This window comes from Suillus discolor, assembly GCF_016758755.1.
Source record: "Suillus discolor strain FC423 chromosome Unknown F5147scaffold_7, whole genome shotgun sequence".
Taxonomy (NCBI): Eukaryota; Fungi; Basidiomycota; class Agaricomycetes; order Boletales; family Suillaceae; genus Suillus; species Suillus discolor.
Window position 1 is genome coordinate 973,402 of NW_024541254.1, and position 26,641 is coordinate 1,000,042.

General features: G+C 47.8%; 12 protein-coding genes across 12 annotated transcripts; 4 read left to right on the forward strand and 8 right to left on the reverse strand.

Annotated features, from left to right (window-relative positions):
• Positions 1-61: 61 nt before the first annotated feature.
• On the reverse strand, positions 62-1,716 carry F5147DRAFT_568719 (glycosyltransferase family 32 protein; the record flags this gene model as incomplete). The annotated part of the gene is made up of 2 exons (XM_041430914.1): positions 62-1,376; positions 1,430-1,716. The coding sequence occupies 2 exons, from the start codon at positions 1,714-1,716 to the stop codon at positions 62-64; spliced, it is 1,602 nt and encodes a 533-aa protein (XP_041297458.1).
• Positions 1,717-1,814: 98 nt separating this feature from the next.
• Positions 1,815-3,618, reverse strand: F5147DRAFT_675896 (PIN domain-containing protein). The gene is made up of 6 exons (XM_041435964.1): positions 3,432-3,618; positions 3,278-3,369; positions 3,063-3,217; positions 2,842-2,998; positions 2,661-2,788; positions 1,815-2,581 (listed from the first exon to the last, which is right to left on the reverse strand). The coding sequence occupies exons 1-6, from the start codon at positions 3,493-3,495 to the stop codon at positions 1,948-1,950; spliced, it is 1,230 nt and encodes a 409-aa protein (XP_041297459.1). The 5' UTR covers positions 3,496-3,618; the 3' UTR covers positions 1,815-1,947.
• An 84-nt stretch (positions 3,619-3,702) lies between these two features.
• Positions 3,703-6,602, reverse strand: F5147DRAFT_675898 (uncharacterized protein). The gene is made up of 7 exons (XM_041435965.1): positions 6,041-6,602; positions 5,460-5,729; positions 5,274-5,405; positions 4,706-5,220; positions 4,460-4,655; positions 4,151-4,408; positions 3,703-4,100 (listed from the first exon to the last, which is right to left on the reverse strand). Exons 1-7 carry the CDS (start codon positions 6,317-6,319, stop codon positions 3,816-3,818), a joined length of 1,935 nt encoding a protein of 644 aa, XP_041297460.1. The 5' UTR covers positions 6,320-6,602; the 3' UTR covers positions 3,703-3,815.
• A 232-nt stretch (positions 6,603-6,834) lies between these two features.
• On the forward strand, positions 6,835-7,561 carry F5147DRAFT_568471 (ribosomal protein L6; the record flags this gene model as incomplete). The annotated part of the gene is made up of 4 exons (XM_041430903.1): positions 6,835-7,095; positions 7,146-7,250; positions 7,300-7,408; positions 7,461-7,561. 4 exons carry the CDS (start codon positions 6,835-6,837, stop codon positions 7,559-7,561), a joined length of 576 nt encoding a protein of 191 aa, XP_041297461.1.
• A 326-nt stretch (positions 7,562-7,887) lies between these two features.
• F5147DRAFT_568546 (Isoprenylcysteine carboxyl methyltransferase family-domain-containing protein) lies at positions 7,888-8,885 on the reverse strand (the record flags this gene model as incomplete). Its single annotated transcript, XM_041430907.1, has 5 exons — positions 7,888-7,976; positions 8,027-8,157; positions 8,213-8,342; positions 8,391-8,510; positions 8,561-8,885. 5 exons carry the CDS (start codon positions 8,883-8,885, stop codon positions 7,888-7,890), a joined length of 795 nt encoding a protein of 264 aa, XP_041297462.1.
• A 126-nt stretch (positions 8,886-9,011) lies between these two features.
• Positions 9,012-11,648, forward strand: F5147DRAFT_629612 (P-loop containing nucleoside triphosphate hydrolase protein; the record flags this gene model as incomplete). The annotated part of the gene is made up of 4 exons (XM_041432756.1): positions 9,012-9,144; positions 9,196-9,511; positions 9,562-10,235; positions 10,284-11,648. 4 exons carry the CDS (start codon positions 9,015-9,017, stop codon positions 11,543-11,545), a joined length of 2,382 nt encoding a protein of 793 aa, XP_041297463.1. The 3' UTR covers positions 11,546-11,648.
• F5147DRAFT_568642 (uncharacterized protein) lies at positions 11,590-13,183 on the reverse strand (the record flags this gene model as incomplete). The annotated part of the gene is given in 5 exon segments (XM_041430909.1): positions 11,590-12,717; positions 12,729-12,787; positions 12,841-12,932; positions 12,983-13,059; positions 13,115-13,183. The coding sequence occupies 5 exon segments, from the start codon at positions 13,181-13,183 to the stop codon at positions 11,590-11,592; spliced, it is 1,425 nt and encodes a 474-aa protein (XP_041297464.1).
• Positions 13,184-14,019: 836 nt separating this feature from the next.
• On the forward strand, positions 14,020-14,479 carry F5147DRAFT_758517 (uncharacterized protein; the record flags this gene model as incomplete). The annotated part of the gene is made up of 1 exon (XM_041440407.1): positions 14,020-14,479. A coding segment is annotated over one exon (460 nt), but the record flags the coding sequence as incomplete, so codon positions are not given.
• A 4,689-nt stretch (positions 14,480-19,168) lies between these two features.
• Positions 19,169-20,105, reverse strand: F5147DRAFT_675916 (uncharacterized protein). Its single transcript, XM_041435966.1, has 4 exons — positions 19,827-20,105; positions 19,590-19,774; positions 19,416-19,534; positions 19,169-19,296 (listed from the first exon to the last, which is right to left on the reverse strand). Exons 1-4 carry the CDS (start codon positions 19,896-19,898, stop codon positions 19,265-19,267), a joined length of 408 nt encoding a protein of 135 aa, XP_041297466.1. The 5' UTR covers positions 19,899-20,105; the 3' UTR covers positions 19,169-19,264.
• A 716-nt stretch (positions 20,106-20,821) lies between these two features.
• On the reverse strand, positions 20,822-22,026 carry F5147DRAFT_834176 (uncharacterized protein; the record flags this gene model as incomplete). Its single annotated transcript, XM_041443898.1, has 3 exons — positions 20,822-21,561; positions 21,618-21,766; positions 21,822-22,026. Coding segments are annotated over 3 exons (778 nt in total), but the record flags the coding sequence as incomplete, so codon positions are not given.
• A 660-nt stretch (positions 22,027-22,686) lies between these two features.
• F5147DRAFT_675926 (chaperonin 10-like protein) lies at positions 22,687-24,811 on the reverse strand. The gene is made up of 12 exons (XM_041435967.1): positions 24,745-24,811; positions 24,407-24,683; positions 24,311-24,349; positions 24,230-24,246; positions 24,125-24,178; positions 24,038-24,074; positions 23,881-23,981; positions 23,707-23,832; positions 23,259-23,657; positions 23,121-23,207; positions 22,997-23,070; positions 22,687-22,940 (listed from the first exon to the last, which is right to left on the reverse strand). The coding sequence occupies exons 2-12, from the start codon at positions 24,477-24,479 to the stop codon at positions 22,820-22,822; spliced, it is 1,128 nt and encodes a 375-aa protein (XP_041297468.1). The 5' UTR covers positions 24,480-24,683; positions 24,745-24,811; the 3' UTR covers positions 22,687-22,819.
• Positions 24,812-24,914: 103 nt separating this feature from the next.
• Positions 24,915-26,432, forward strand: F5147DRAFT_629621 (serine/threonine protein kinase, negative regulator of sexual conjugation and meiosis; the record flags this gene model as incomplete). The annotated part of the gene is made up of 2 exons (XM_041432757.1): positions 24,915-25,491; positions 25,545-26,432. 2 exons carry the CDS (start codon positions 24,915-24,917, stop codon positions 26,381-26,383), a joined length of 1,416 nt encoding a protein of 471 aa, XP_041297469.1. The 3' UTR covers positions 26,384-26,432.
• Between the last annotated feature and the right edge of the window lie 209 nt (positions 26,433-26,641).

A 26,641-nucleotide genomic window follows, 5' to 3' on the forward strand; every position in this document is an offset into this window, starting at 1 on the left:
TAGCGTTTTTACTAGAGTAGTGTGAGTAGCATCAAATAAAGTCAAGTGTTTCATCGCAATGCTATGAATTTTGCTGTTCGAGATCAATAAGCGGACTTGAAGACGAATGCGGAAGACGATTCTCCAATGGTGGCCGAGGTGATTGAGAGCAGCCCTGATGAAACTCGGCTGATTCATCTCCAACTCTACTCTCAGCCCCTTGCCAAAGCTTCTCAAGGGGTAGCTGAGAAGAAGGGGGTAAATTCCGTCCAGAAGATGGTTGTGGAGGCGGGCTGCGCGTGAGAATGTCCATATTCTGGGATTGAGTAAAGATAGCCGGGAGGAAGAACATGACTCCTCTGGACCGTTGCCTCCGACCGCGAGATGGGGCGCGTGGTAACACAGGCGGCTCTCGAGATAGATTCAAATAACCCGTGGCACGGTCTCGCACGCGACGCACAACATCAAGGATAGATGATGGCGCGCGATAACTTGACGTCGGAAATATGTCCACAGAAGATGAAATGTCGGAGGGTACGGGTGAGTCCGATCTTAACTCAAAAGGAAGGGGCAGTAATGAAACATGTTCGTCCAATGGCGACTGGGGAGCGGAGTTGATGGGAGATGATGGTTGCGTAGAAGCACCAGACGCTGGAAGAAAGGACCACCGCATGTCGATGTGCCAGCGCCCATTGCGCTGAGTCCACCTAGGCAAAAGGACATCATATCCTCCAATTCTCCTGAGACTATACTTTCTTTGCTTGCTAGGGACTGTGAGCTTGTAGATCCCATAGACTAGTATGACCAAACCCAACCACATCAATCCTTTCCCCCACGTACTCAAGAAGCTGATTAATGCAGCATCGTCGGCATGCCAGCTGCTACCGTAATAATGGGCGAAAAATGAATGGGGAGCTTCTTCTGGTTTGGCGTTCTTGCCGTAAAGAGATTTGGGGAGGATTCGAACATCTCCTGGTTCGTACGGCGTGATAGGATGTGACGCAGTGTAAAGGCTGTACTGAAAAGAGAGGAACATGGGTCCTGTGGAGAACATGACGGTGGGATAGTTTAATATCCAAGAATGGTCAAACGTGACAAGGTTGTGGATAGTCTGGGAGAGGAAAGGATGACCCTTTTCAGCAAACATGAGGTCATTGGAAACGCCGACAGGTATGGTCTTGGGTAAGATGACGGGATATATCAATAACGGATCCAGAGGTCGCAGGCATCCAACGTCAAGGTCGAGATATATTCCCCCATAGTGATGAAGAACGAAATAACGAATAGCATCAGCTCGTTGAATCGTGAACTCGTAGTCGTCGAACGTATCAAGAAACCAGGGGTAGTACTCTGCGATAAACTCGCGGGAGCTGGCGTCAGTCCAGAGCATGTAGTCGCTGTTAGAATAATGATAAGAACTTTGAGTGGCGGAGATGAGACGGATACGGACTAGTCGGACATCATGTTTCGACATGCCTCAGAGAGGCGTTTCCAATCAGCTGGAAGCGTCTCCGACTTCCAAGTCTGGTGGATAATACGGGGTATCCTCTCAAGCTTTCCATGTTCCGTTGCATTCCAGCGTGTTGTGTTGCTTAACACTGGGACCTCCCTGTCTGGAATATATGCTGCGGCATTGATGTAGAGGTAGTAGGAGATGGAAGACAAGACGACGACGGTACCGAATAGAACAAGAGCAAGGAGAATAAGGAGAATATAAAGTGTACGTCGTTTTGCCATGAGGGGACAGGAGGAAGAAGGAAAAATAGAGTAAAGAGGAGAAACTTGCCAAACAAGAACGCAACCGAGAACAGAAGGTTCATTTCACCCTTGCCAAATTTGGACCATGATTGAAACATTGTGTCAAGTCAACATTTACACATTCTGATTCGACTGCCATAGCCTCATGCCTACGGTCTGCTTATCTCATGATGCATTAGTGTTACGGGGCGATTCCATGGGAGACTTCGATCACAGCCCCGTTGGCCGCATCGGCATCGCAAATACACGGCTGATGTGAAGTTCGGCGGCAGGCACTGACTCACGAATAGATCCTTCTTGCCAGTCATCGCCTATTTCCCTCAGCCCCTTTAACCCCGTCTCCCAATCCCGTCGGGACCAATCTTGACCTCTCCGTGCCCCCACACCTTTGTATGGCCGTGTCATGAAGGTGTCCACCCGTGGACTAGTCCTAGGCAGCCTTTTCTTCGCGCCTAGGTAGTCCAAACAATCTACAGCACCCCACGTTGCAAAATTCTTTCTTGAATAGGAAGGCGCATGTTTTGATGCTGAGTTGCTGCAGCCAAAACTCCGCACATCAGGGCCCGCTACACGAGCAACTAGTTCCAGAAGCAACCCCGTGAAATAATCGATCACTTGCAGGTGGAGGAGATCTAGTGAGTGGGTTGGCTGTAGAAGCTGAGGTACAGAAGAGGCATCATCGTCGACATCCATTCCGTCATCCTCTGGCTCTGGTGCAGGCGTCACTTGTATCAAAGTCTCCAATGAATTTCGATAAGTTGCATGAGATCTGCTGAACTTGAAGCGAGTAGCCTCAGCCCCAAAGAGAACTTGAGCAATATCCCAGCTAGAAAATGTGTTCCGACTGGGTGATATTGTCAACTACACCTTCCCGCGTCGGTTACGTATGAGAACTTTGCGCATGACAGATCATATTCATATACCTACTTTCACTTTCGGCTTCCACGATCAAAAGCTTGTCTTTGCTACACAAAAATGTTCGCCGTTGCCGTAGGAAATATTTGCAGCAATCGATGATCAAACTGTCGTTGCTACGCTCTGAACCAAATTCCTACCATCAAAATCATCATCAAAGATGGAACAAGGACTGATAACAAGACCTACCAGTACAGCATCCAGGTCCCTCTTTTTCCAATTTCCCGAGGCTTTGCACGTCTCGTTCAAGGCCTGGCCTTTGACCGACCTTCGTTCCTTCACCTTTTTCAGCAACCATGATGATGCTCTACGGGCAAACCAAGAGAGCCTCTCGCGATTCTTCTGCCTGGCAAGCGATCATCAGATGAGCGCTCTTCATACAGATTCATGCGATTTACCACCATACTCACCCATCAAGCTCGTAAATCACAACGCCCGGGATAATAATCAACACAGGCAATCCCTGCTCTTCAACCTCCGTGACGAATACTTGTATTACATCAAGATAGTCCAGTAGTATGTTCGTGTCAAGGACGATGACGGTCAGTTCCTCCGATAGAGGAGCCTAGGAGGTGGCGTGCAAATAATCAGTACGAGGTCTGTTGGGACAGGCATGATAGCGTACCTGCATTTCGACATCTCTTAGAGTTAGGCTGTTTGAGAATTCGTCGATACTCTTCAGCGTCTCAAACAGATGTGTACTCGGGGGAGATGGGGCTGCGATTTCGGGTAGTAAGGGACATTTGAACTTAATGAGTGATGAGCGATAGGGTCCTCACTGTGCTTAAAATCTCCATTTCCAATACCAGGTTGCTGTAGTGACAAAAGGTTAGAAAATGACATCGGATAGAACGTACTGGTCGTTGATTGAGTTGTTCATGCAGTCAAGAGTGAAAAAAAAACGAGTTTTCTTGGGGAATGCGGCAAACGCGTGGAACAAAGACTACAAAGTACTATGTGCTAACCTGCTTTTGCAACTTAATTTACAACCGATGACTTAATACAATGACATTCTGTCGGAGTGGTTGTTTCAAAAACTCGGGCACTTCATAATTATATAAAGTCAATTCAATCATGATGTATATGATATGCGTTTGTTTAATACATGTGATGATGCTCAATAAGTATTCCAATAAAGATGTGGAAAATCTATAATGCAACTCTCAGGGTGCAAGCGCCATCTTCTTCATAGGCGGTGTTCCATTACTCTCCATTTTGACAGAGGATTGACTGCAATCATCGACACTCGCCTTGCGCTTGAGTGTAGCGCGTTTAGAGTCGGGTGACCGAGACTGGGAAGACCGTACACTTGAGTTGCCCTTTTGGGGCGTAGCTCTGGAAGCATCTGGCGTGCCAGACCTGCTCCGACTGGTTGTATCTTGGCGTAATCTTGAAGCCAGAGTATGCATCGAACCCATAGCTTCAGCATAACATGTTGCGTGATATATCTAGGCCAATACGTTATTAAGATACTCATCATGGACGAGCCGAGACGCACCTTATCATCCTTTCTGACAGCATTCTTCCAGACCCACTCCTCGTCATCCTCTAGGAACTCTGTCTTCAGAGTCTCTTTACATATGGGACAAGACAAGGACTTCGCTTCGTCGCCCGATGGCACAACAACGAACTGCGTGCGCAGCTCAGCATCACGTCGTGCTGCATCTACTGCAAGCGCAGCCTTATTGGTCGTAGGTCGAGGACCATCAGCACGGCCTTTACCCTTCACATCTACACGACCCTCGTGAACCCAATCCTGCGAAAAACGGTTAGCATGTTTGGGGTCCAACAAAAAGGGAAATCGTACATCAAGGTCGACAAACCAACTACGGCTATGTCCACGGCCAAGGCTCTGATTTGCTTTACGATTTTGTCTGAAGTGCATGTCAAGATGATCCTCCATCTCTTTCTTTCCTAGTGTATCATCCGAAAATCTGACACCACACTGCTTACACTGGGCGGGTAATCGATCATACAACAAACGGTCAATATTAGGACGTTTTCTGCATTACTAGATTAACACTGATCAGCAGCGAAAGGGTATCAACCATACCTTGTGATATCAGCGTTCGTTAGCCTGATGTTCTGCGATAACACTGATTGGCGATATGCTCTTGCAGCATCCCGACTCATGTTTTCAGATGACGATGTAATAGTGTCCTCAGAAGTGGCGGTCGCTCCGGCACCAACGGGCGTACCAGTGCCGGCCACAATGCCGGCCTTTAAAAGAGCACTGTAAAGTCCAGCGATGTCAGTTGAGGGGACAGCTGTAGATTTCACGCTCGATAAAAGAGATGCAGAGTCGACCGGTTCAGATTTAGGTTGATTAATGGACGGCAAGGCGTAAGACGTATAAGTAGTAGAGGAAGAGTGTTGTGATACTGGAGGCGAGAATGCAGATTGCGTAGTTTGGCGAGGGTATGCAGGCTGAGCTTGGTATTGATATGATGTAGTAGTTGTCGGAGGAGCGGCCGCGGCAGGTTGAGGGGCTTGTGATAGAGATCTCAGCTGAGTCAGGATTTGACGGAGCTCATCTTGAGAAACACCTGCTTCAACAAGCTTGCGCAACTGAATTGCTCCAAATAAGCGTACAGACAATGACGACGCAAAGTGTTACTTACCTGTTGCAAAATCTGTACATGCCTCTGTGCAGTGGTATCCCAAGCATTCGATTGAAGGGCGCGTTCCTTTTGGCTCAGGGTAAATTCAAGTTCGCTCAGGACCTGTGCTCTCGATATCTGGCCAGACGTTGCCTAAGAAAGTGTATTCAGTCCACTGAAGCGGCGGGATCGTCAAAGTTAACTCACCCCTGTTGGATTCGAATCGCCGCCCCATATTCCACGCTCAATGGCAAGTTGTGGAATGACGCCGAATAATTCCTTGCCAGTCGGAGAGGCTGTTCGCCAGGTTAGAAGCATTTCTTCCATCTTGCTACGAGTCGCCTGATCAACCTGCTGATAAGTTTCCAGGAATAAACCAATGACGAAGGGAGTAAAATGGCGCGTATACGGGTCGTAGACATTCTTCGATATCGCGTCCAGTAAGTAGAAGCCTGGGAGCTTAATCCACGGAGGAACCTAGCGATGCGAGAAAACCACACCAAAAAGGCAAGCATGAGTCAGCTTCATGTCCATAACACAACCCATCAAAAAGAAAAGCGCTGAGCTGCCACGTTGAGAAGAGCGACATAATTCTCTTAGTACGATGTCCTCCATCCGCCATGCAGCGGGGCCACCAGGCCTTGCGAGGATATCTTTCAAACTACTACGAGACTAATGACTAAGTACATGGTAACCGCAAAGCATCGCAGTAAAGTAACAGATATAGCCATGTGTCAACTACCAACTGACAGCAACATGCCATAAAAACGATATCAACGACGACTCACCCTTCGAATGTGGGCTTCCAAACATTGAGCGACAATCTCAGCCCATTTTGAATACTCTTGAGCAATCATCGATAAGGTCTGAATGATAGGTCTGGAGTTAATGGTAAGTTCTGCCAGTCGCGCTGCATAATCACGGCGAAAAGAATTGGGATCCACAAAGTAGACAGGCGCAGGAGGTGGGGGCGGTTGCTGGTAAGAGTAAGCAGAAGGTCCAGGCTGATGATAGCTTGGTGGTGCTGCATAAGCCACCTGCCCGTACATGTGGGGCTGAGAGTACATGACAGTCGTTTTTAAAAAATTCTCAACGAAGTGCGAGACAGTCACCGCAAATGCAGTACGATCTCACCCAGAAAGTGAGGAGAAGTAAAGATCTTGATAAAAACACAAAACTCTTGAACGATCGACTGGCGCTAGAAACCCGTTTTTTCCAATGGCGGTCTTACTCAGCTGTCAATGACACGACCACGAAGCCCAACGGAAACGATGATGGTGGTTTGAGTGGAAGAAGCGGCTGACAATAGCCATCTCTAATTAGACTTTAAACTCCGCTCGCAATTGTCCGCCACTTCTGTCCACCCCCCGAACATACACAGCCGCCCACCGACCTCAAGAAAACCAACGATCGCAAGGTGAGTTCATGCTGAATTCAGATGCGACTGGGTCAACTTCCAGGGTGTTGGTATCTATGTTCCTGGAAGAAATTTGGCGAGGATTGGACCTCTGGATGGCGATGGATTGACTACCCGCATCGAGGATGCCTCAATATCGAATGAAGTAACTGACTTCGCACATAGATGCGGGACGTCCTCCAAACTGAAGAACTCGAGGTCCCTGAGGGTATTGCCATTGAAATCAAGTCACGCGTTATCAAAGTCACTGGCCCACGGGGTACCCTTACGAAGAATGTCCGTCACGTCGATATGGATATTCGGGTGTTGAAAACCAAGAAGAGCAGCAAGGTCACTCTCGCGGTGTGGCAAGGTGGGCGCAAGCATGTCGCATGTCTACGGACAATCCGAAGCTTGATTAACAACATGATCATTGGTGTGACTAAGGTTTGTGCATCCACATGCAAGGCGTTTTTCATTGCTTATTCAGGACTCAGGGCTTCCTCTACAAAATGCGCGCTGTATATGCCCATTTTCCGATCAACGCTATCATCCAAGATAGTGGAAACGCCATCGAGATCCGTAACTTCTTGGGAGAGAAAGTAAGTTGTTATCCACGGCGTTACTTCAGTTTTTGCTCAAGGCATATAGACTGTACGACACGTAAAGATGCTCGGCGGAGTTAATATTTCAGAGTCAAAGGCTCAAAAAGACGAGCTCATCCTCGAGGGTAATGACATTGAGAATGTTTCGCAATCAGGTACATAATCTCCTTCCGCTGTTGAGTAATTTTGTCTAAACTGCTGCCTTAGCCGCCTCCATTCAGGGTGCTTGCCGCGTACGGAACAAGGATATCCGTAAATTCTTGGATGGTATCTACGTATCCGACCGCACGACCATTACGCAGGAGTAGACGGGTTGTGGTTTGTAAGGGAAGCTGGGCATTATACAAAATTCCATGTTACGTATGCATTAATCTCCATCAACCCCATGTTCTACGCAAGACATTCTACTACTGATCGAGACGATCGGCGGGGTACAGAACAAACACTGATTTTCCGAACTACATGAGAATCTGAGGTGTCCTCTCCATAAGCTACTCTAACTGTGTATCCTACGAAGTCGATCATGTATCGAAAGATAAGGAAGTGGCTTGGACCTACCTATGGCATAGGGACACCCTGGAAGTATTGGCCTCAGTCGTCAGACGAAAATACGTTTGATTGAATGCTCTTAAGTCTATCGTATGAATGGAATGTTAGTGTTGACCCTTCGCCTGTAGTTTTCATATTCCTCTCCAAAGAAATTCACTAATGCCCTCTCTTCAACTGCTCCGAAATCAGTTGATGCATCCACGACTGATATAATAAATATGTACCTTTGATACGATGCGAGAAAAATCTCCACAAGACTAGTACGAAGCCAATGGAGGTAATAGGGTTTTGCAAAACCAGCTGGGTCCCTAACGCCCAGTAAAAAAATCCTGCGTATGATGGATGGCGGAACGCCCTGTGAAGTTACTTAAGTGTATGTAATGGTATCATCAAGAAGATGTTCCACTTACGAGTATACACCATCAGTTACTAATCGGTGCGAAGGCAGCTTGCGGAGAGCTACGATATGAGAGAAGTTAGTCGAAGCCTGTATCATTGCCGATGCACGCAGTGTCTGTCCGATGACAGCCATCATTACACCTAACGAAGATTCATCAGCTTCATTCTGGCGAGCCAATCACAGCTCACCAATCGTTGAGATATAGTGGTAAGCCTTGAGCGATGGTTTGAAGTATAACGTAATTAGGTATTCCACCAGAGCGGTTCCATTGGCGACGTGATACATAGCGCCATTATCAAGTAAGAACGCTGTCACATCATTTATTAGATATCTTTCAGAGTTACAAAGACAAACGCACAGTCAACGCTGCATTTGTCACGGTTCCAGCCTGCTGTGACCGCGAATTCTCCCCAGTGGAAGCCAGACCAGGCGGCAAGGAAGAAGCCCAGTTGGTATGTGGCCCACCAGTGATCAGAGATACCTCCAGTGAGAAAGAGTGCCAGACCAAGAGAAAAGATACATCCTAATAAAAATGATATCGTAGATGCTGCAAGCGGTGTATTCGGGATATTTTCATGAGGTTGATGGTTCACGGGTATAGTTTCGAGCGTGTTCGTGTTCCTAGTGGTAGAAGCACGTTGTCGCAATCGGTCCTCAAAATTGTTGGGAATATCGGAAGACATGAGCGTTTATGAAGATAAAGTACTGAATATATAAATGATTGAAATTCTGATGAGGAGAAACTGTTTGGTCCTGTTGAATTCGCAAGGCCACGATCGAATCACTTCTCGGATTATTCCGCGTACCTGGTCATGCTTCGTAGGGTCTTATGGCTACCGGTGAGGGATTGCCAGCTGAAGTTCCTGAATCAACGCTTCTTTGCTACTGAGGCTCACCATGAGACCTCTCTTATCAGAAATATGGCGCTGGTAGCCCACATTGGTGCGTCTGCCATAACGAGTCTCATGAACCAATCTGAAAAAAAAAACACAGACTCCGGGAAAACTACGCTTACGGAGTCCATACTACACAAGTCGGCCTACCTGGCAGCCCCTGGATCAGTTGACACTGGTAGCACTACGACAGACTTCTTGCCTGCCGAACGAGAGCGCGGCATCACAATCCAATCCGCGAGCATTCCCGTCAAGTGGGATAAATGGACTTTTAATCTCATAGACACGCCAGGTCATGCTGATTTTGGTATGGAGGTGGAGAGTGCAAGTCGCGTTGTTGACGGGGCTGTCGTCCTCATTGATTCAGTGGAAGGAGTCGAAGCACAAACTAAGGGCGTTTGGCGACAACTGGATCGGTAAGTGCATATCTTATTTCGACCACCTATGTTTCTGAAGTCATCTTTAGATATGGTGTCCCCACCAGGCTTATGTTTCTGAATAAACTTGACCGACCGGGTGCTTCTTTTAGGTCGTCATTGGTCTCGCTACTTACCCATAGGCTACACCCAAACCCCGTGGCTTTAGTATTGCCAGTTGCTTCCTTCCGTACTGAAGATTACATGCGAGCCGAACCAGGTATTCAAGGGTTGGTCGATCTGGTAAAATGGGAAATTTGGAAATGGACGGAAGACGGCCACTCTACCATACAATCCCTTCCTAGAACAGTCGAAGAACTCGAGACAAGCGGTATCCTTCCGGCAAACCATCCCATGATGCCGCACCTTGTGGCCGCTCGGACAACTCTTTTGGAAAACCTCTCGATGTACTCTGATGAATTGATGGAACACCTACTCGCCCTGCCGCCAGGACCTTCATCGTATCTTGATGTCGAGATGTCTGCAATCATTCCACATCTTCGTAAAGCTACCTTAAGCAATGATATTCTGCCTGTTCTTTGCGGTTCTGCGATGAAAAGTATTGGTACAGAATTGGTAATGAACTATGTTGGCGAGCTCCTGGCAAGCCCAATGGACGTTCGATTAGACGCAGAGTCAACTAACGGACCACTGCGCCTCTTGGCGTGGAAAGTGAGCTGGGATAAACGCAAAGGATGGATGACGTTCGTTCGCGTGTATTCCGGTAAGTTCAGCATGATTTACGCAGAGTGTTGTTCATCGAGCGCGCTAGGAACCCTCAAGCGTCAGAGTTCTGTATTCAACGTTACCAGTGGTCAGAAAGAGAAAATTTCAAAGGTTCTTCTCCTATATGCTGCAGAAGCACAGGAAGTCGAGTCCCTGCCGTACGGCTCCGTCGGAGTCATCTTAGGCTTGAAGTTCACTCGCACAGGCGACACTCTCGTCGATGCTCGCCATTCGTCTAACTCATCGCAAACATCCCTTCGAGGAGTAGTTCCACCACCCGCGGTTATGTCAGCCTCCGTCATACCCAAGTCTCATTCTGACCTCGACCCTGTACAAGAGGCTTTGCATGCTCTATCTCGCACAGACCCTTCTGTTCGGGTCGATATGCAGGAGGGCCAATTACTTGTCCACGGATTAGGTGCCCTGCATCTCGAGATTGTCGAGGGGAGACTACGGGACGAATGGGATGTCAATTTTGAATTGGGTAGCCGCCGCGTCAGCTATCGTGAATCTCTGGGACCTGGGCTTAGCTCCAATGTAAACAATTGGACCACTGAGGTTGCAGGAAAACCAGTCACGATCAAAATCCTGATGACGATGGAACCTCTTGCTGACGACGAGCAGGGGGATCCGGTCTGGGATGGCAACCTTGTCTTGGGCCCAAGTGGAAAGCCTCTGTTGTCTCCAGATGCCTTCCGGGATCAGCTGGACCCTATGGCCAATATCGCTCGAGGCTTGTCCAGCTCCCTATCGAATTCACCGCATACGTCCCTGCCGCTCTCTCACATTAAGATTCATGTCACTGAGTACAACCTTCCCCGCGACATTCCAACGTCCATTCTTGCCGGTGCTAGTTCCTCCATTCTACGAACTCGAATACAAGAAGCGGGAATGGGTCCCGTGTTAGAGCCATTCATCAAGCTCAAGATATCTCTTCATGAGGACACCATGGGAAAGGTTGTCAAAGATCTCACTGAAAACGGTGGCGAAGTTTTGGACCTTGCTTCCGACACGCCAGCTATGGATGGAGACGAAGTAGTCGCATACTCCACCGATGGATTGTACATCCCTCCAGAAGGACTATCGCCCTCATCCGCTGCCTCTACGTCATCCAAGTTTTCAAACGATATTCCACGGTTTAAACGCACAATTCATGCAGTCGCACCCCTTAGCCGCATGCTAGATTATTCAACCCGTCTTCGTGCATTGTCTGGGGGACATGGTCTCTTCGATATGCTGAACGCAGGATTCAGACAAGTCTCTGAAGCACGTAGGTTGGAGATATTAAGAGAGATAGGACGCGCATAAAATTACGGATCGAGTTTAGATATCTAATAGACCATGTAGCCTTACTACGAAAACTCCCTCACTTCATCTGCATCCCCGAATAATACCGCTCCATCCATCTCATCATCGTCATCTGCAGCCGCAACGTGCATGCCACCAGCTGCATTAAGTGCTTGGCTAAATATCATAAGATCATCACTACCGTAACCATCAGAATCAGAATCAGGGGAAGGGTCATTGAAGAGAGGAACTGGAGGCAAGGTCTTTGCTCGAGGAAAAGGAGCAGGAGTCAGGCTTCTACCTCTATCAAACTCTGGCAGGAAGAGAGGCGTGCGGGCTCTTTGGCTGTTATTGCTAGGCACGAAATCAGGAGGTGCGATTGTCGAGCCTCTTAATGCCTCGTTTGTTAAGGGTATGACGGATGGCGCTCGTGTGGCAGATCGAATTGGAGGCCATGGCTCCACGACTACGCAAAGACAACGTCCAAAGATGTTGAAACCTTGGTACTTGAGCTTCAGTGCTAGCTTGTCCTTCTTGTCGTCTTCGTCGTCGATCTCCATAAACGGTCGACTTGGCTCGGAAGTAATTACGATGGTTTCCGAATCAAGAGTAGGTTCCATAGTAGGTTCCAAGGACTTTTCTGTGTCTTCTTGTTTAACAGTGGTCGATATTTCAGCGCTGTGATCCATCACAAGGACATCGTGGTCACTAAGTTCCTCTTCAGGGACCTCGTTTTGCTGGGTAGTCTCGGTTGGGCCAGCCATCTCTACATCTAGAGATTCATCAGAACTAATTTCCACAGGGTCCTCGACGTCTTCACGATAGCCCCCGACAGGAATCTTTCTCATTCTCTGCGAACGTCGAGTCGTAGCAGGAGTCTCTCGAAAAACTCCTTGTGTCTTATCCATTTCACTGCTGTCATCTGAAAGGCTTATGACTTCCTCCTCTTCTTCCTCGTCCTCTTCATCACTATGAGCTCGAGATCTGCCTGCAGTCTTCCTTCTCTTGCGGCCAGAAGCTGCCTGAGTATCCTTATTCTCCGACACTCTGTTTTTTCTCTTCCCACTTTTGCTCTTGGACTTTTCCGGCTGTGGTGGGGGTATATTAACCTTGGAAGAAGGTGGGGGTGCTGGAACAAATGAACGCGTCTGGAGGGTGTCAGGATGCGTTTGGAAGAGATACATTCGAGTTAACTTGCGCGCACCTTAATGATTACATTATGAGGTTCCGTCTTCTGGAAGAAAAAGGCAGCCTGATAAGTCTCTGCAAGTGGATTATACATTGAATTCGCAGTTTCATATACATAAGGACCGTACCTCCTCGATGGACATCCACCGCTCCCTTCCTCCCACTCGAAGCCCCAGGACCAAAGTGGATGTCTTTCTCGGCTTGTAATTTTGGCAAAACTCTGAAAAGATCTGAGAAACATTCACGAGAGCTACGACAAAACAGACTGACAGTGGTCGCAGATCAGCCAGAACATGCTGTAGCACTGTGTCCGACATCCAGTCTACGTGTCTTTCATCGAGGTAGAGCTGATTACGGTGGTCATTAGAACAGGTCGCGTAGTAGGCACGGAGGTGCGCTTACATACAGAGGTATCACTGAACTTGCTGATACGCGAAGGTAGTATGCATTCCGTACGCTGAACCCAGCCATAGGTAGATACTAGTACAGGCTAGGAGACAACGGACGAACTCAAGTTTGAGACAGCACTGGACTGCTGTGTCCAACCTATTTTATAGCACTAGAGCCAATTGCGGTCGTGAAGTACCTGAGTACTGAGTACTGAGTCCCCGAGCTCGGGGTTCCTTAGTGCTTCCAGGATTTCCTTGCGACACTATAGTGCGGATAACAGGAAAAAGCATATATTGATGACGTAACATGTCTTGTACATAGACAGCCGATTAGTCAGCCAATAAAACATCGTTTATAGTCTATCGATTAAAATTGTTAATCGCGGAAGCAATGGGCGCTGCAGCCATTTGATGCGGCGATACATAGGTACTACTATGTCATGTTGCTTTTCGTGGCTCTATCACATGCTTTGTTGTGTTTCTGTTTCCTTTTTTATCATTCCATGGTGTGAGTTCATGCATATGTGAGTTTTTACTACACTCTGGCCTTTTGGCTTAGATCAAGTGTAGTATCTGTAAATTGTGTGGTGCTGGTATACTGATCTGTGCAATCAATTTTATTCCCCTAAGGTGGACTATCTTGGTTTTCCTCAAATTATCAAATTGGCGCAGCTGTCTGTGCTACGACCACGCCTCATCCCTTAGCATTCGAAAATATAACGCTAAACTGGACTCCGATACAGCAACCGCTATGACTTCAATTGCTTTCCAGGATCGTGCTCATGTATCGACCAGCAGTAGTGCGTAGCATGGGAGATGCTTGATACTAATGGCATGCTACTAGTATGTGTAAGGAATCATAAAGCGCCGTGACACGTGAGACGCACAGATCTTGCCCCTATTATTTGCTCTTACAACAATGACTTCCAAGTCCGAAGCCTTCGATGTCAGCGTGACCGTCCCTTGCAACTCTCCGGCACCCCCCTCATACGATGCAATTTCTACGTCAACGGTATTGGCAGATTCCATCTGGTCCAAAATATGTCGCTGGGTATATCCCCGAGCCTCTTTACAATCCAAGCAAAAATGCCTATCATGCATCCGTGCAACTGTCTCCTCTCCCGATTACAATCCTTCCTTTGTCGCTCAAACTGTCAGCGCCTGTGTTGCCACTCTCCCAGCAGCAGAGTTCTCCAAACTCCTGCAACAACCCAATATCGAGGATCACACGGCGCCGTATCGGGCGATCGTGAACAACCGCCGAGAAGCCCTGTGGGCGTTTATGCACTTCATTCCCGATCCATCGCCTGCTTGCTATTCTGATTTGCGTCTTGCGTGCATGATGGTTGGCGACAACACATTGTTCACGCAGCTGTAATTGAACAAAACACTAGTTAAGTGTGAGTGCATGGTACTCCATGCTCCTAGAGAGGGTTAGCTGATCATGTACTATCAGACAAGTATGACTCCTTAAGACAGTTTTTGGGTTGTCCTCCAGACGAGGTTCAGATACAAGAGAGCAGTGGTCGCTTCACTGCTTCTTTCTGTTTCAGGATGTTCCAGAAACACCTTCGTATTGCACAGGCAATTGCCATAGAATATCTTGCCAGGGGTATGTGGTCGATATTACTTCTCTTCCAAGTACTGATAGGCACCCTTGGCAGCACTTTGACGATGTTCCCACGTACTGTCAGACCCTATTATTTTGTAGGAATTATATGGTCTGAGAGACCCCCTCCTCCAGGAGGCTGCTCCCTAGTTTTGCAGGGCTGAGTAGATCTCCCTCGAGAGGATAAATGCCGACCCTCGTGGAAGAGGGTGAATACTAGTGCAGTCTCCTGGATGTTTCTTATCGAGCCTCAACACGACTGTCATCCTCTCCAGATGTTGCCACCTGACGAGGGTCACTATGTCATCATCTCCATATGTTGCCCCACAATGTTAGTGAGCGTGATCACGATTCATGGATGTGTTTGGGAGCCTCTGGAGTTCATATGTTTCAAGTTCTCGGCATGTCCAGGTCCATATGTTTTTTTCCGTGATCCTTCCAATCAAATGTTTTTCTTTCTTTTTTTTCTGCCTGAATCTGAGTCTTAGTAGGCTCATCCATGATACAAAACAACATAATTTGATCAGACTTGTGTGGTAAGTACAATGACAACAACTAAACATCAATGGCAAGAAACATAAGATGCGAGGTGTGTGATGATCTATGAGATGATGCTGGCATCTCAAACTGATCACGACTGCCTCAGACAGCACATGGAAAAAGCTGAGGCAATTATACAGTCTAGAATTATATGTCGCAGTACGCACTGCGAAGTGGCATCCCATACATACCATCTTCCTGTGGCCATGTCATGAGGGAGCCTCCATGATGCTTTGAGAATATATCCCGTAGTGCTCTCGTTGATAGTCAATAGAGTTGAATTCCATGGGCAGCTCTACATGTTTGAATCATTGCAGGTCATCTGAGGAGGCGCAGCTGAGTGTGAATATAAGACTGCAGCGAGGTGCATGAGGGAGGCGTTGCTGGACCTGTAGGTGATTGCATCAATAAGTAATCTTGAGCGCAAGCGTGGAGTGTGCGGCACATCCCTGGTGAAGATGTGAGAGTGTATAGATAACTCACCTCAAGCTTGGTGTCTCTCTAAGATGTGTCCGGAAGACAGGGTCCCAGAAGTTCTATGTGACTGATATGAGGACGTCAGACAGTCAATGAGATTTGAATGACCAGTGGATCTCGGCTTGGGCCCACAGTGCGAATTTTGTGCACCGCAGGTCCTCGCACTCCTGCACATTCGTCTTCCATGGTGCAACTGTGGATGGTTGCATTTGAAGAGGGGCAGATGTAGTGGGGCGTTCTGGCAGATCAGGTCTGGCACAGAAGCAGGAGTCCTGGCTCATAGTCGGTAGTCCAGTGGTGTGTCGTAGTCGTTCCTCGATAGATAGAGCCGTAGCCTCCCGCTATAGAGGTTTGGCCTTGGGTTTCCCTTGCAGTCCGTGCCCGTTTCAACAGCAGAGGACATTTGAGTAGGTGTTGGAGGCTGGGAGGGCACGATTGGGTGGCGCTCGAGGGTGTGGTGTTTTGAGTGATGTGAGAGTTCTGAAGGACTCTAGGGTGTCGGAGGTAGAAGCTGACGACCTTGCAAGGGACACAGTGGAAGAACCGCACACTAATTACTTGTGAATAGAGGCAGTGTGAGACTGTATTTGAGTGGTGGGGACATCAAGTAGTACGCACAGAAATAACACCTTATGATGTACACCAGGATGGGTCAACATTGCGAAGTAGTTGGGGTGTGTTTTTGTTTGCGATGCTCACGAAAGTCGCCCGGCAATTTGTCCAGACATCTGTCATTGAATTCACTGACATAGACGTTAAGAGGCCAAAGGAGTGCACAATGAAGATGGGTTTTAGCATCTTCAAGAACATGTGGCATGCGGAGGAAGTTAATGGTGTCATCGATGCTTGTGGTCGCTGTTATGAGTGCGAGGTAGATGATGAGAGATGGTAGCGCACGAATAGAAGGTCCATGGCCAAGACACATGGATGGCTTCGTTTCAGTCGAAACGTGCTCTTCCCTGTATCATGGATGAGGTGACTGGCAGCGGGAGCACTGAGAAGTGATAACTCACAAACCATGATGGAAGTGGTAATGATACAGGCAATGCGCATGATACGAGGTTGCAGTAGAGGGCTCTGGGGGGCTGGCGAGGTGCGGGCGGTGCAATAGTGGTGCTGGAGGGTATTGTACAAAGAGACCTACATGTTTAGGAGGATAGAATAATGAGAATGCGATGGCGCACATACCAAATGTTAGCCTCTATCAATGTTCCTTGGAGGCGCCTCCTTCAACCAAGTCAAAGTTGAAGACTTGAAGGTGGGGAGCATTGGGAGGTGGAATCTGACTGATGAGTGGCATGGCGGCAGATGAACGACACATAGTTGGACGCAACAGCTGATGAATCGAGGCAGAGTGAGACTATGTAAAGCATAGAAAAGAAACTCAATAAGATAGACACACCAAACACAAACTTCATCAATCTGTTCCCCTGGATATTAGGGACGCTCAAAGTTAGGTGCGCACTTTGCACACCGCACACCGCACACCGCACACCGCACACCGCACACGACCCCCTCGCAAATGCACCTCCACCCAAAATGGTAACCTTAGATAATCGTCGGACTTTGGACTAAACCTTGCGGCACACAGCGCCGAACAGTAGTAACTAGTTACTAGTTGTGAATTGTTCAAGGCAGCATTCCTAAACCTTACCCATCGTGACCATTAACCCTTGCCAATAGAGTACTTTGTTAGTATATTGTACATAAGTATTATTTTGATTATTTTAATCAATTCAAAGTCGTATTTTGAGTGATCACATGATTCACATGATATATTGATATATGATCTATGGAAAAGCACAACATCCTACTGAACAATATACTGCGCAGAAAGGGTTAAAAACAGGCCCGTAAGGTCTTGGGATGACGAGGTTTGGAACTGGTTCAGGTAAGGTTTAGGAATGCTGCCTTAGACAATTCACGACTACTATATCACGTGATCGCTCGAAATGTGGCTTTGAATTGATTAAATAATCAAAATACTTATGTACAATATGTGCACTAACAAAGTACTCTATTGGCAAGGTTAATGGTCACGATGGGTAAGGTTTAGGAATGCTGCCTTGAACAATTCACAACTAGTAACTAGTTACTACTGTTCGGCGCTGCGTGCCGCAAGGTTTAGTCCAAAGTCCGACGATTATCTAAGGTTACCATTTTGGGTGGAGGTGCATTTGCGAGGGGGTCGTGTGCGGTGTGCGGTGTGCGAAGTGCGCACCTAACTTTGAGCGTCCCTATTAGCACGCCAGCAAAGACCAGCGCCCACAGGACAGGCACGAGTATACCTGGAATGGGATACTGCCAGCGAGGTCAGCGAGGAGCGGAAAACTGCCAGCGAGGTCAGCAAGGAACGTGAGCATTAATGCAGAGAATTAAGAGGGTCAGGGGAGGGTAGCGAGGGTCGAGGGAGGCGCTGCAGAGGATTCTGGAGGATTTTAGAGGAAGGAAGGCGTTGCTATAATTAGAACATCGGCGAGCTTGGGTCTCTCAGACCCATTAGTTCTAACATAATAATACCGTCTCACAGACCTTTAATACCACCGAAAAGTGCTGCCTGAGGTGCTGATAGGCACGTCCTATTCACTACATACAGGCCGTATATGGACGTTCTGGGTTTATTCGTGCAGTGATGGAAAGTGGGTTGCTGCTTGTCGACTTGAAGAGCCCAGCTTGCCAGTAGAAGGAAGCAATCAACTTCGGATAGAGGCCCACAGAAAGTCGCCTGACTGTGCAACCCCGGAACCTCTAATCATTACCACAGAATTTTCAAAGGCATCGGCATCTAAGTAGGTTTATTGTTCCCGCTGTCAACTCAAGGCACTCATTTTTCTTATGTGACTAACCATCGCTCCTTTGTTCACTTGCTGCCCATTCTGTAGATCCAGTTGCATCCCTCCTCCGTTAATATATTACCGCTTGGGTAATTGGCCTATGGACAAGTAAGTTTTCTTCCTCAGTTTGATTGTGGACTGGACTGGACCTGACCGTGCTGCTTTAGTGATACTGTATATGTGGACTGCAAAGGCACTTTACATATGTCGCTGACGATGACAGTGAAATAGCGCTTCCTGGGATAGATACATGCAAGCCACAAACGAACACATCATGTACATGTAAGATGTCAGATTGCTATCGAATGACTTTCTAAATGTCGAAGAGGCACTGTTTGATTCACTGTCTACCTGGGACACATGCAATGTTTTATTCAATTGGGGGGGAATTTAGATGGGCTGTCCATTAGATGGACTGATTTTTCGACTTCATCACAGACATGCAAGCCAGTGCGTGATCAAGGGTGTCCTGCATCTTGTACAACTTTTCTAGTTGCCAGACCAATCCCTGTTACTTTGATAAGCAAGCTTTTTGGTTCGATGATATATATTTTCCACTTGACCGCTCAAGAGCACTGATCGAAAAAAACTTTTTCTGCATCATCGTCGTAACCGCATTCACGATCAGGGAAGAACTAATTCCTCGCATTGACATGCGCCGGCTTACAGTGGCAGAGCCTCTTCGGAAAGTTAACATGATAAGTTATGTGGATCTACTTCCCTCCTTTCCCATCACTGATAGAATAACGCGGTCAGTATATGCTTCACAACAAAGGAAAGGTACAAGAAGACGAGCGAGTTGAGACTTATAAAAGTGACTCCATGTCGCATCACAGGAGAAACCGAAAACTCACGCAATGCCCCGAGAACAACAACCATATATATCCAATACTTCTGCACGAAACTTTTCTCAGGGATGGGTGCTACTGGCTCGCCTTCAGGCGTAAGCGGAGGTGGGATCTGCAACTCAGGTCTACAGACACGGATGTGTCAATCAGACAAGTTCAAGAACGTGAGAGAATGCATACAGAGGCGCCATTCGTGATGACTTGAGTACCATACTCGCATTATGTGCCGGGTAGCTCCCCATGTTCGTCACATGGTATATTTCATCTTGAGGTACAGGCGAAACGGAATAGTCGATCGCAAATGGTTCTCCCGTCGCAGAGAAATGGATAACTATATTTGCGGATGTGGAGGAAGGGAGTAGACACTATAAAGTCTATTAATCCTTCACTCACAAATCGGAATAAAGTATGGCTGACTGCTTTGATACTCGATACTGGCCCCTCCGATTCTGGACGCTCAATTGCGACGTGGTACATTGCACCCTGCATAATAGGATCGACTGCCTCTGAGAATTCTGCAAGGGCATCTCGTTATGATATACAAGCTCTGAGACAGGTTGTTAGTGCAGATCCTGCGGATTTCAATGAGACTACCGGTCAGTGGCCAAATACGATCCAGGCATGAGTTCAATTGCTTTCCAGGAGCGTGTGCATGTGCAAACTAGCAATAGTGTATAGCACGAGATGTGCTCAATTTGATCAAAAGATGTGAAGAACTCTGCGAGCAGGAGAATTCGTTTTTATTTTCTCGTCGTGGTACTTATTTCAATTGAGATATTCTGAAGTATCTCCAACCACTTACTAGGTGCTTTTAATACCAAACCGTAAACACCTCTTGCGTCCAGAAAGATTTATTTTTGCTATGTTCCAGTGTACAAGCTGGTTACGCTCTTTTCTGTACATGGTATCGCAATGACACCCATGAAATAGTAAGCACTCAGCACTATGCATAATGAATTGAATTCGCATGGATCAATCACCACATTGACCCAACAACATATATGAAGAAGTCGATCGGGAGGTGTTAGGCGGGAAAGGACCTGAAGAGAAAGTAGAATACTTATCAGCCAACGGCCCATGTAATATTGAATCTCCGGAAGGTGCCAAAATTTCAGGACAGACTGGGGTTTATATCTTGTGGGCGTACAAATGACGTTGATCTCGTGGCAAATATCCATACCTCATGATGACGCAGTTTGATTTGCACACACATTTACGATACCGGGAAAGTGAGGTGGAGCGCATTATATTGTTTAGACGGGGAACTTGGCAGTATGTTGTAAGATATGGAGCAAGATGGAGAAAAGTTGTTTCAAAAATAAAATATAGTAATCGATTTCCAGCAAGCGGAGCGGTGGGCTTGAAGTTTGCGCCCTGGCACGCGAGACGCACGCGGGTGGACGACGCTCCAAGGTCATCATAAGATTATATATTGTGGAATTGTGGATAATACTAATGGCAATACAAATGAATTGGTTAGTTGGATACATAGAGTATAAAGTGATCAATGAGAACGAGAAACCAATTAGAGTTGTCAGATGAGTCAAACATAATGCCAAGGATAAAGAACGAGGGATTCATGTCGTGAAGCTAGCGTAGAATGGCCATAAGAGGACTGTGTGATGAGTTGAACAAAGTGAACAGTAATATAGAATGAAGGGGAGGCAGTGAAGCTGAGGTAGACCGGCTACAACAGGTCAATTTTCAACGCCGAAAAAAGACTGCAGCTCATTGCATCCTGGCCCTGGTAGACGTGACCCGGGGCATCGCTGACCTCTGCCCAAACTGGACCTCGCTCAGGGAGCGGTGCTGAGGAATGGGAGGCGAGTATGTCTCGTCAGGAATTGGTGACAGGAAAGTAAGGACGGCTTCACCGCGGGAGGATCTACAGTCGGGATCGAAAGTGAGATAAATACCTCCATCATTCATGTCAATTCCTAGTGCCTGCGAAGCCTCATCGAGCTCATCACCCGGAGCATCGATTGAATGAGTGGGCGCGGAGGTAAAAGCGAGCTGATTAACAGGAGCATAAGCGGGCCGCGTGGGCGTGGTAAAAGCGGTGGCCTCGTATGGAGCGAATTTCTGGGAGCGGAAAGGCATTGATGTTTTCGGCCTTTTCTCTTCAAACTTTTGACCATCTACTGGCCGTTTCCTGTGCATAACCTGGATCAATCAATGACTTGAATATTCGGTCGAGGTTGTGCATACCCGGTGGATAATCCCCGTTGTTTCTGGGGTGTAGTGTTGTCATTTTCACATGAAGTCCTTAGTGTAGCCTTCTCCGCTTCAGACATTGGCGGTGGAAAAGAACGCAGACAATCATCAGGCGTTGACTTGCGCTGAAAGCGAACTTGCCGCTGGAAGAGAAGAGTGAGACAACATTGTCCATTTAATAGTATATATGCCACACACAGCTGAGGTGGCATCATGCCAGGAACTAATAAGTGCAAGCTCTGCAGATGATGGAAAATGTTCGAGCACGAGCGTTGGGTACGGGGGTTCCATATTAACCCGGCCACCAGTGGACGAAGGTGCCAAGGGCGTTGACCTTGCGCCAGTGGGTGTGCTCAAGTATCTGGGCAACAAAGGAAGCTCTTTGTCTACGTTGAGATACATGTTAAAGATACAGATCAGGATGGTGAAGATATAAATTATCGAAAGAAAACCCAGTGAGATAGTATAAATACCAGAACAATTTCAAAGCGTTTGAGGCGATGTGGACTACAGGCCGAAAGGTGCCATTTGTGGTGTTGTGGATGGAATACGGAGACAAAGCAGAACATTGTGGACGGAGCATGTGCACACAGTGCCATGGATGCCAGGCTCACCTTGACCAAGGTTTGAGCCTGTCAGTAGCAAGTTGGATTGGAGAGCGTGCCATGGCTGTCCTTTTCATGCTATGGAAGCATAAAATTTCGGGGAGAAAATCTATAAGCTTCACCAACACCTATTTTTGCAACTCGCCTTCGTATAGTCGAGTCGCGCGCGCTCGCGGTCAACGAGCGCGTCACTGTGACGTGCAGGAAGAGCGACTGCGACTGCTGTCAGACATACCCGCGGAGCAGGAAGCAATATAATAACTCTTGGACCGCTTCGAGGTCTCAATTTGAAGACGACTAAAATTCATAGTTATTAACTTTAAGTATGGATGGGTTTTCTTGATATCGTCAGACAAGCCGACAGCACTGAGCAGGACCAGCGATCTCTGTTTGGTCTTGTATTGCTCATGTACTATACACAGCCACAGGTGACAGAACTCTTCATCTCTCTACTAGGCTGGCGAGCCATCATATCTCCTTGAACAATTCGCATACAACATACAAATGACAGAATGATAATCGAAATACATGATCATGAATGACGTTCGTGCTATGTTTTCCCTGCAAATGCATAATACTTCATGTGGTTTTTCAAGCCTCGTTGATGTCGACATCAGGACCGGATATGATGGCCTTGATGACCCCCTTGCCATCAGGGCTCTTGCCATTGCGAGTAGTTTCGAATGCCTCGCGCGCCTGCGTGAACGGGAAGCTATTAGAGCACTCAGCACGACAAACATTGGATAGTTGTTCCGACAGTTAGCATACCGGTGCGACACAAGGGTCTTGACGTCAACCTTGCCTGACGCAGCGAGGGCGATGGCGAGAGGGTAGTCACCGGGCTTCATTCAACAAGGGTCAAGCAATGCTTCCGAGAGAGAAAAGAGCTTACGCCATATCGGAAAGAACCCTTGAGGACGAGTTCCTTGCAAATGACAACAAACATGTCGATGTTGACATTGGGGTTACCCATGCCAACCTATTCATAATCAATCACATAGCCCCTTCAGTGCTGTCGATTTCAACCTACCTGAACGTAGGTGCCACCACTCTTGACGATCCGGATCCCAGTCTGAATAGAAACCTCCGCACCAGAAGCATCCAAAACCAGGTCAATTGCCTGAGGTCCCCGATCAGCGATTCCAAGCTTCTCCTTCATCGCCTGGGCATTGCGCATCGAAAATTCGACTCTCGATTCGTCCTTCTCCATAGGAGGAGGTAGGAAAATATCAGTTGCAGCATATGTTTTGGCAAATTCGAGACGGCTAGGAACGATATCAACAGCGATAACACGGGAAGCGCCAAGAGCTTTTGCGACGGCCATGCATAGAAGTCCAACAGGTCCACAGCCAAAGACGGCGACGGACTGATTCGACCGCAAAGCACCGAGGTTCGAGACAGCATGGACTGCCACGGAAAGAGGTTCCATCTAGAGCAGAGTCAAATTTCAGTGAAATGTGATGTGGCCAACCGCTTACCATTGCTCCATCCTCGAGACTAAGGTTTGGTGGAAGCGGGTAAGCGAGATCAGATGGTAGGCGGTAGTAACGAGCGAGGGTGCCATCCGTAGGAGGGGTAGCGGCGAAGATGACATCGGGGCAAAGCTGCTCGGGGCTGTCAGGAAACAAAATTGGAGCGAAAATCACCCTTACCTGATAGCGACCCTCCTTGCAAGCTTCGCACTTGCGACATGTGGCGCCAGGCTCCATAGCGACTCTGTCACCCACTTTGACATTGGTCACTCTGGAACCAACTATAGTTGAAGGTCAAGATAAAAATAATTGAATAGGAGGCAAGTTATGGACGTACCTTTTGAGACCACGCCTGCTGCCTCGTGACCCAGCACCTAATAGCTAACGATGAGGCTCAGCTGTGGATCCTATCGAACCAACCCACCATGGGCTTCTCTACAACAAAATCTCCGATCCTTCCGTGGACAAGGAAGTGTACCTGGAGAAGATAACTTGGTATCCTGGTTCAGAACAATAGATAGGGGCGTACATCTGAGCCGCAGATTCCTTGTTGTCATGCCGAATGAGCCTTGGGAGAAAAATAAAGGACAAAGAGGCTCTGAAAACACACCTGTCTTCTTCACTTCCACAAGGACTTCATTGGGGTCAACTTCACAAGGTATGGCGATTTAGCGAGCGTGGAGGAACCATCCAAAGATAGACTCACTCTCTGGAATTGGCTTTTGCTGGATCTCAACATCCAGAATGCCTTTAAGTACGAATGATGGATTATCGGACATGATGAGAAAAACAAAGTGAGGACAGTGGGAAGATGATTCACTTAAGAACGAGCCACTATGGGGATTCGGACTTCCGCAGGCTTTTGGGCCGTACTAGACCCGTGACGACTAGACCAACCAAACGTCACTCGTGACCACTGGTTCCCGATGTCAAGGGATGGGGTTTGGAGCGTGACTTGTGCTATTGCGATTTGGACTAATCAGGTATGTCGTCAGAGGAATACCTTTTCGGGTAATTTATGGCTGACATGGAGTTGCAAGTGAGACCAACCGAAAGTATAAAATCATGTACGATCTCTTCCTTATCCCTTGACACTAACCTCAACGTCGACCCATCAACCAAGAAGTACTGACGCTCAGCAAGTTCAACAATCGACTTCGAATTCACATCTCGTTTGGAACAACTTCGTTACTTTCAACATACTGATCAGCATCATGAATTATAGCGAAGCCCTCCCAAACTTCTCAGGTCAGATCGTCGGCAACGGTCGCTTCGAGCTCGTCGACATGATTGGTTCCGGTTCCTATGGAAACGTCTATCGCGCTCTCGATGCTCAATCAGACCCATGCGAACCTGTCTACTATGCAATCAAGTGCTTGCCAAAAACGGAACTCTCCCCTGAGCGCCTCGTATGCCAGAGACGTGAGATCTTATTGCACTCCTTAGTATCCAGCTCGTCGCCACATATCTGTACCCTTCACGAGATCATCGAGGAAGAACTTTACATCTACTTCGTGCTCGACTACTGCCCAGGTGGGGACCTCTACACCGCCATCATCGAGAACCGTATCTACCAGAACAATGTCCCGCTCATCAAGAGGGCATTCATCGAGCTTCTCGATGGCGTACATGCCTGTCATCAGTTGGGTGTGTACCACCGTGACCTGAAACCAGAGAACATTCTCTGTCGCCAGAGCGGGTTGGATATTCGTGTCGCAGATTTCGGGCTAGCGACCAAAAGTCGTATTAGTCAGGAGTTTGGCGTAGGCAGTTCATATTATATGAGTCCTGGTATGTTCCGATTTCAAATTGCATGGTGCACTATCTAATAAGCTACATTCCAGAATGTATTAGTCGTGAGATGAAGTACCCTCATTACTCACCGCTTCACACGGATATCTGGTCATTGGGAGTTATTCTTGTGAACATGGTCTCAGGTCGCAATCCTTGGCGATTTGCGACACCCTCGGACAAGGGCTTCCTCGGATATCTCTACAACGTGGACTTCCTTCGCGAGATCCTTCCCATCTCGAAATCTTTCAACGACATACTCAAACGCATCTTTCGCCTACAACCATTCTCGCGAATCAGCCTTCCAGAACTCAGAGAAGAGATCCTCAACCTTGATACCTTCTACATGAGCGACGCCGAGCTCCGCGACGCGTCGGACAACGCGCAAGAAGCTGCTCGCGACGACTACCACAGGCGCGCCACACCGTTGACTGATTTGGTGTTCAATCAAGTCGTAGCCGACACAACCCTCGTCAACTGCTCATCGACGAAATCCAACTTCCACTCCGACGGCGGTCCTCCTTATCCCAAGTGGGCTTATCGCGGATCCGCGCCTGCATCTCGGCGACCTAGCGACCTACCGCCCGCGAGCGTCAACAGGACGCCCTCACAACTCCATATTCGAACCTTTGAGCCACAAGACTATCGACTTTACGAGTCACGGGATAGCCTATCGAGCTGTTCTACGCGTTCTGTTTCTTCAGGGGTAGAGAGTGAGGGACCCATTACTCCGGAAACGCATGCCCATGAGCCTGCCATTGACGTGGCAGACTTATCTGAGGGGCAGACACTTGATGAACCGATACTTGCTCGCATGCCTGTCAAGATGGGGCCAGAGCGACCCCGTCGGTTCTCGTTTCGCAATGTAGTTTCACGGTTTAAGATCTTCTGATTGCGTAGATACTACAGTAGTCATACCCCTAGCGTAAGTTAGTCTAGTGACTTGTAATAAAGCCGTCGGAATTTTTGATCCGATAACTTGAAGCTAGGCAATCTACTGAGTGAGCGTTCAAGATAAGCTAAGTAATCTAAGCGAGTGAGCGTTCAGATGAAACCCATGATGTGGTAGGTAATCTATTGAATGAGCGTTCAGCCTTGGTAGAATGAGAGAGTATTTAGGCGTGTGAGACGACGAAGGGGCTTTATGCGA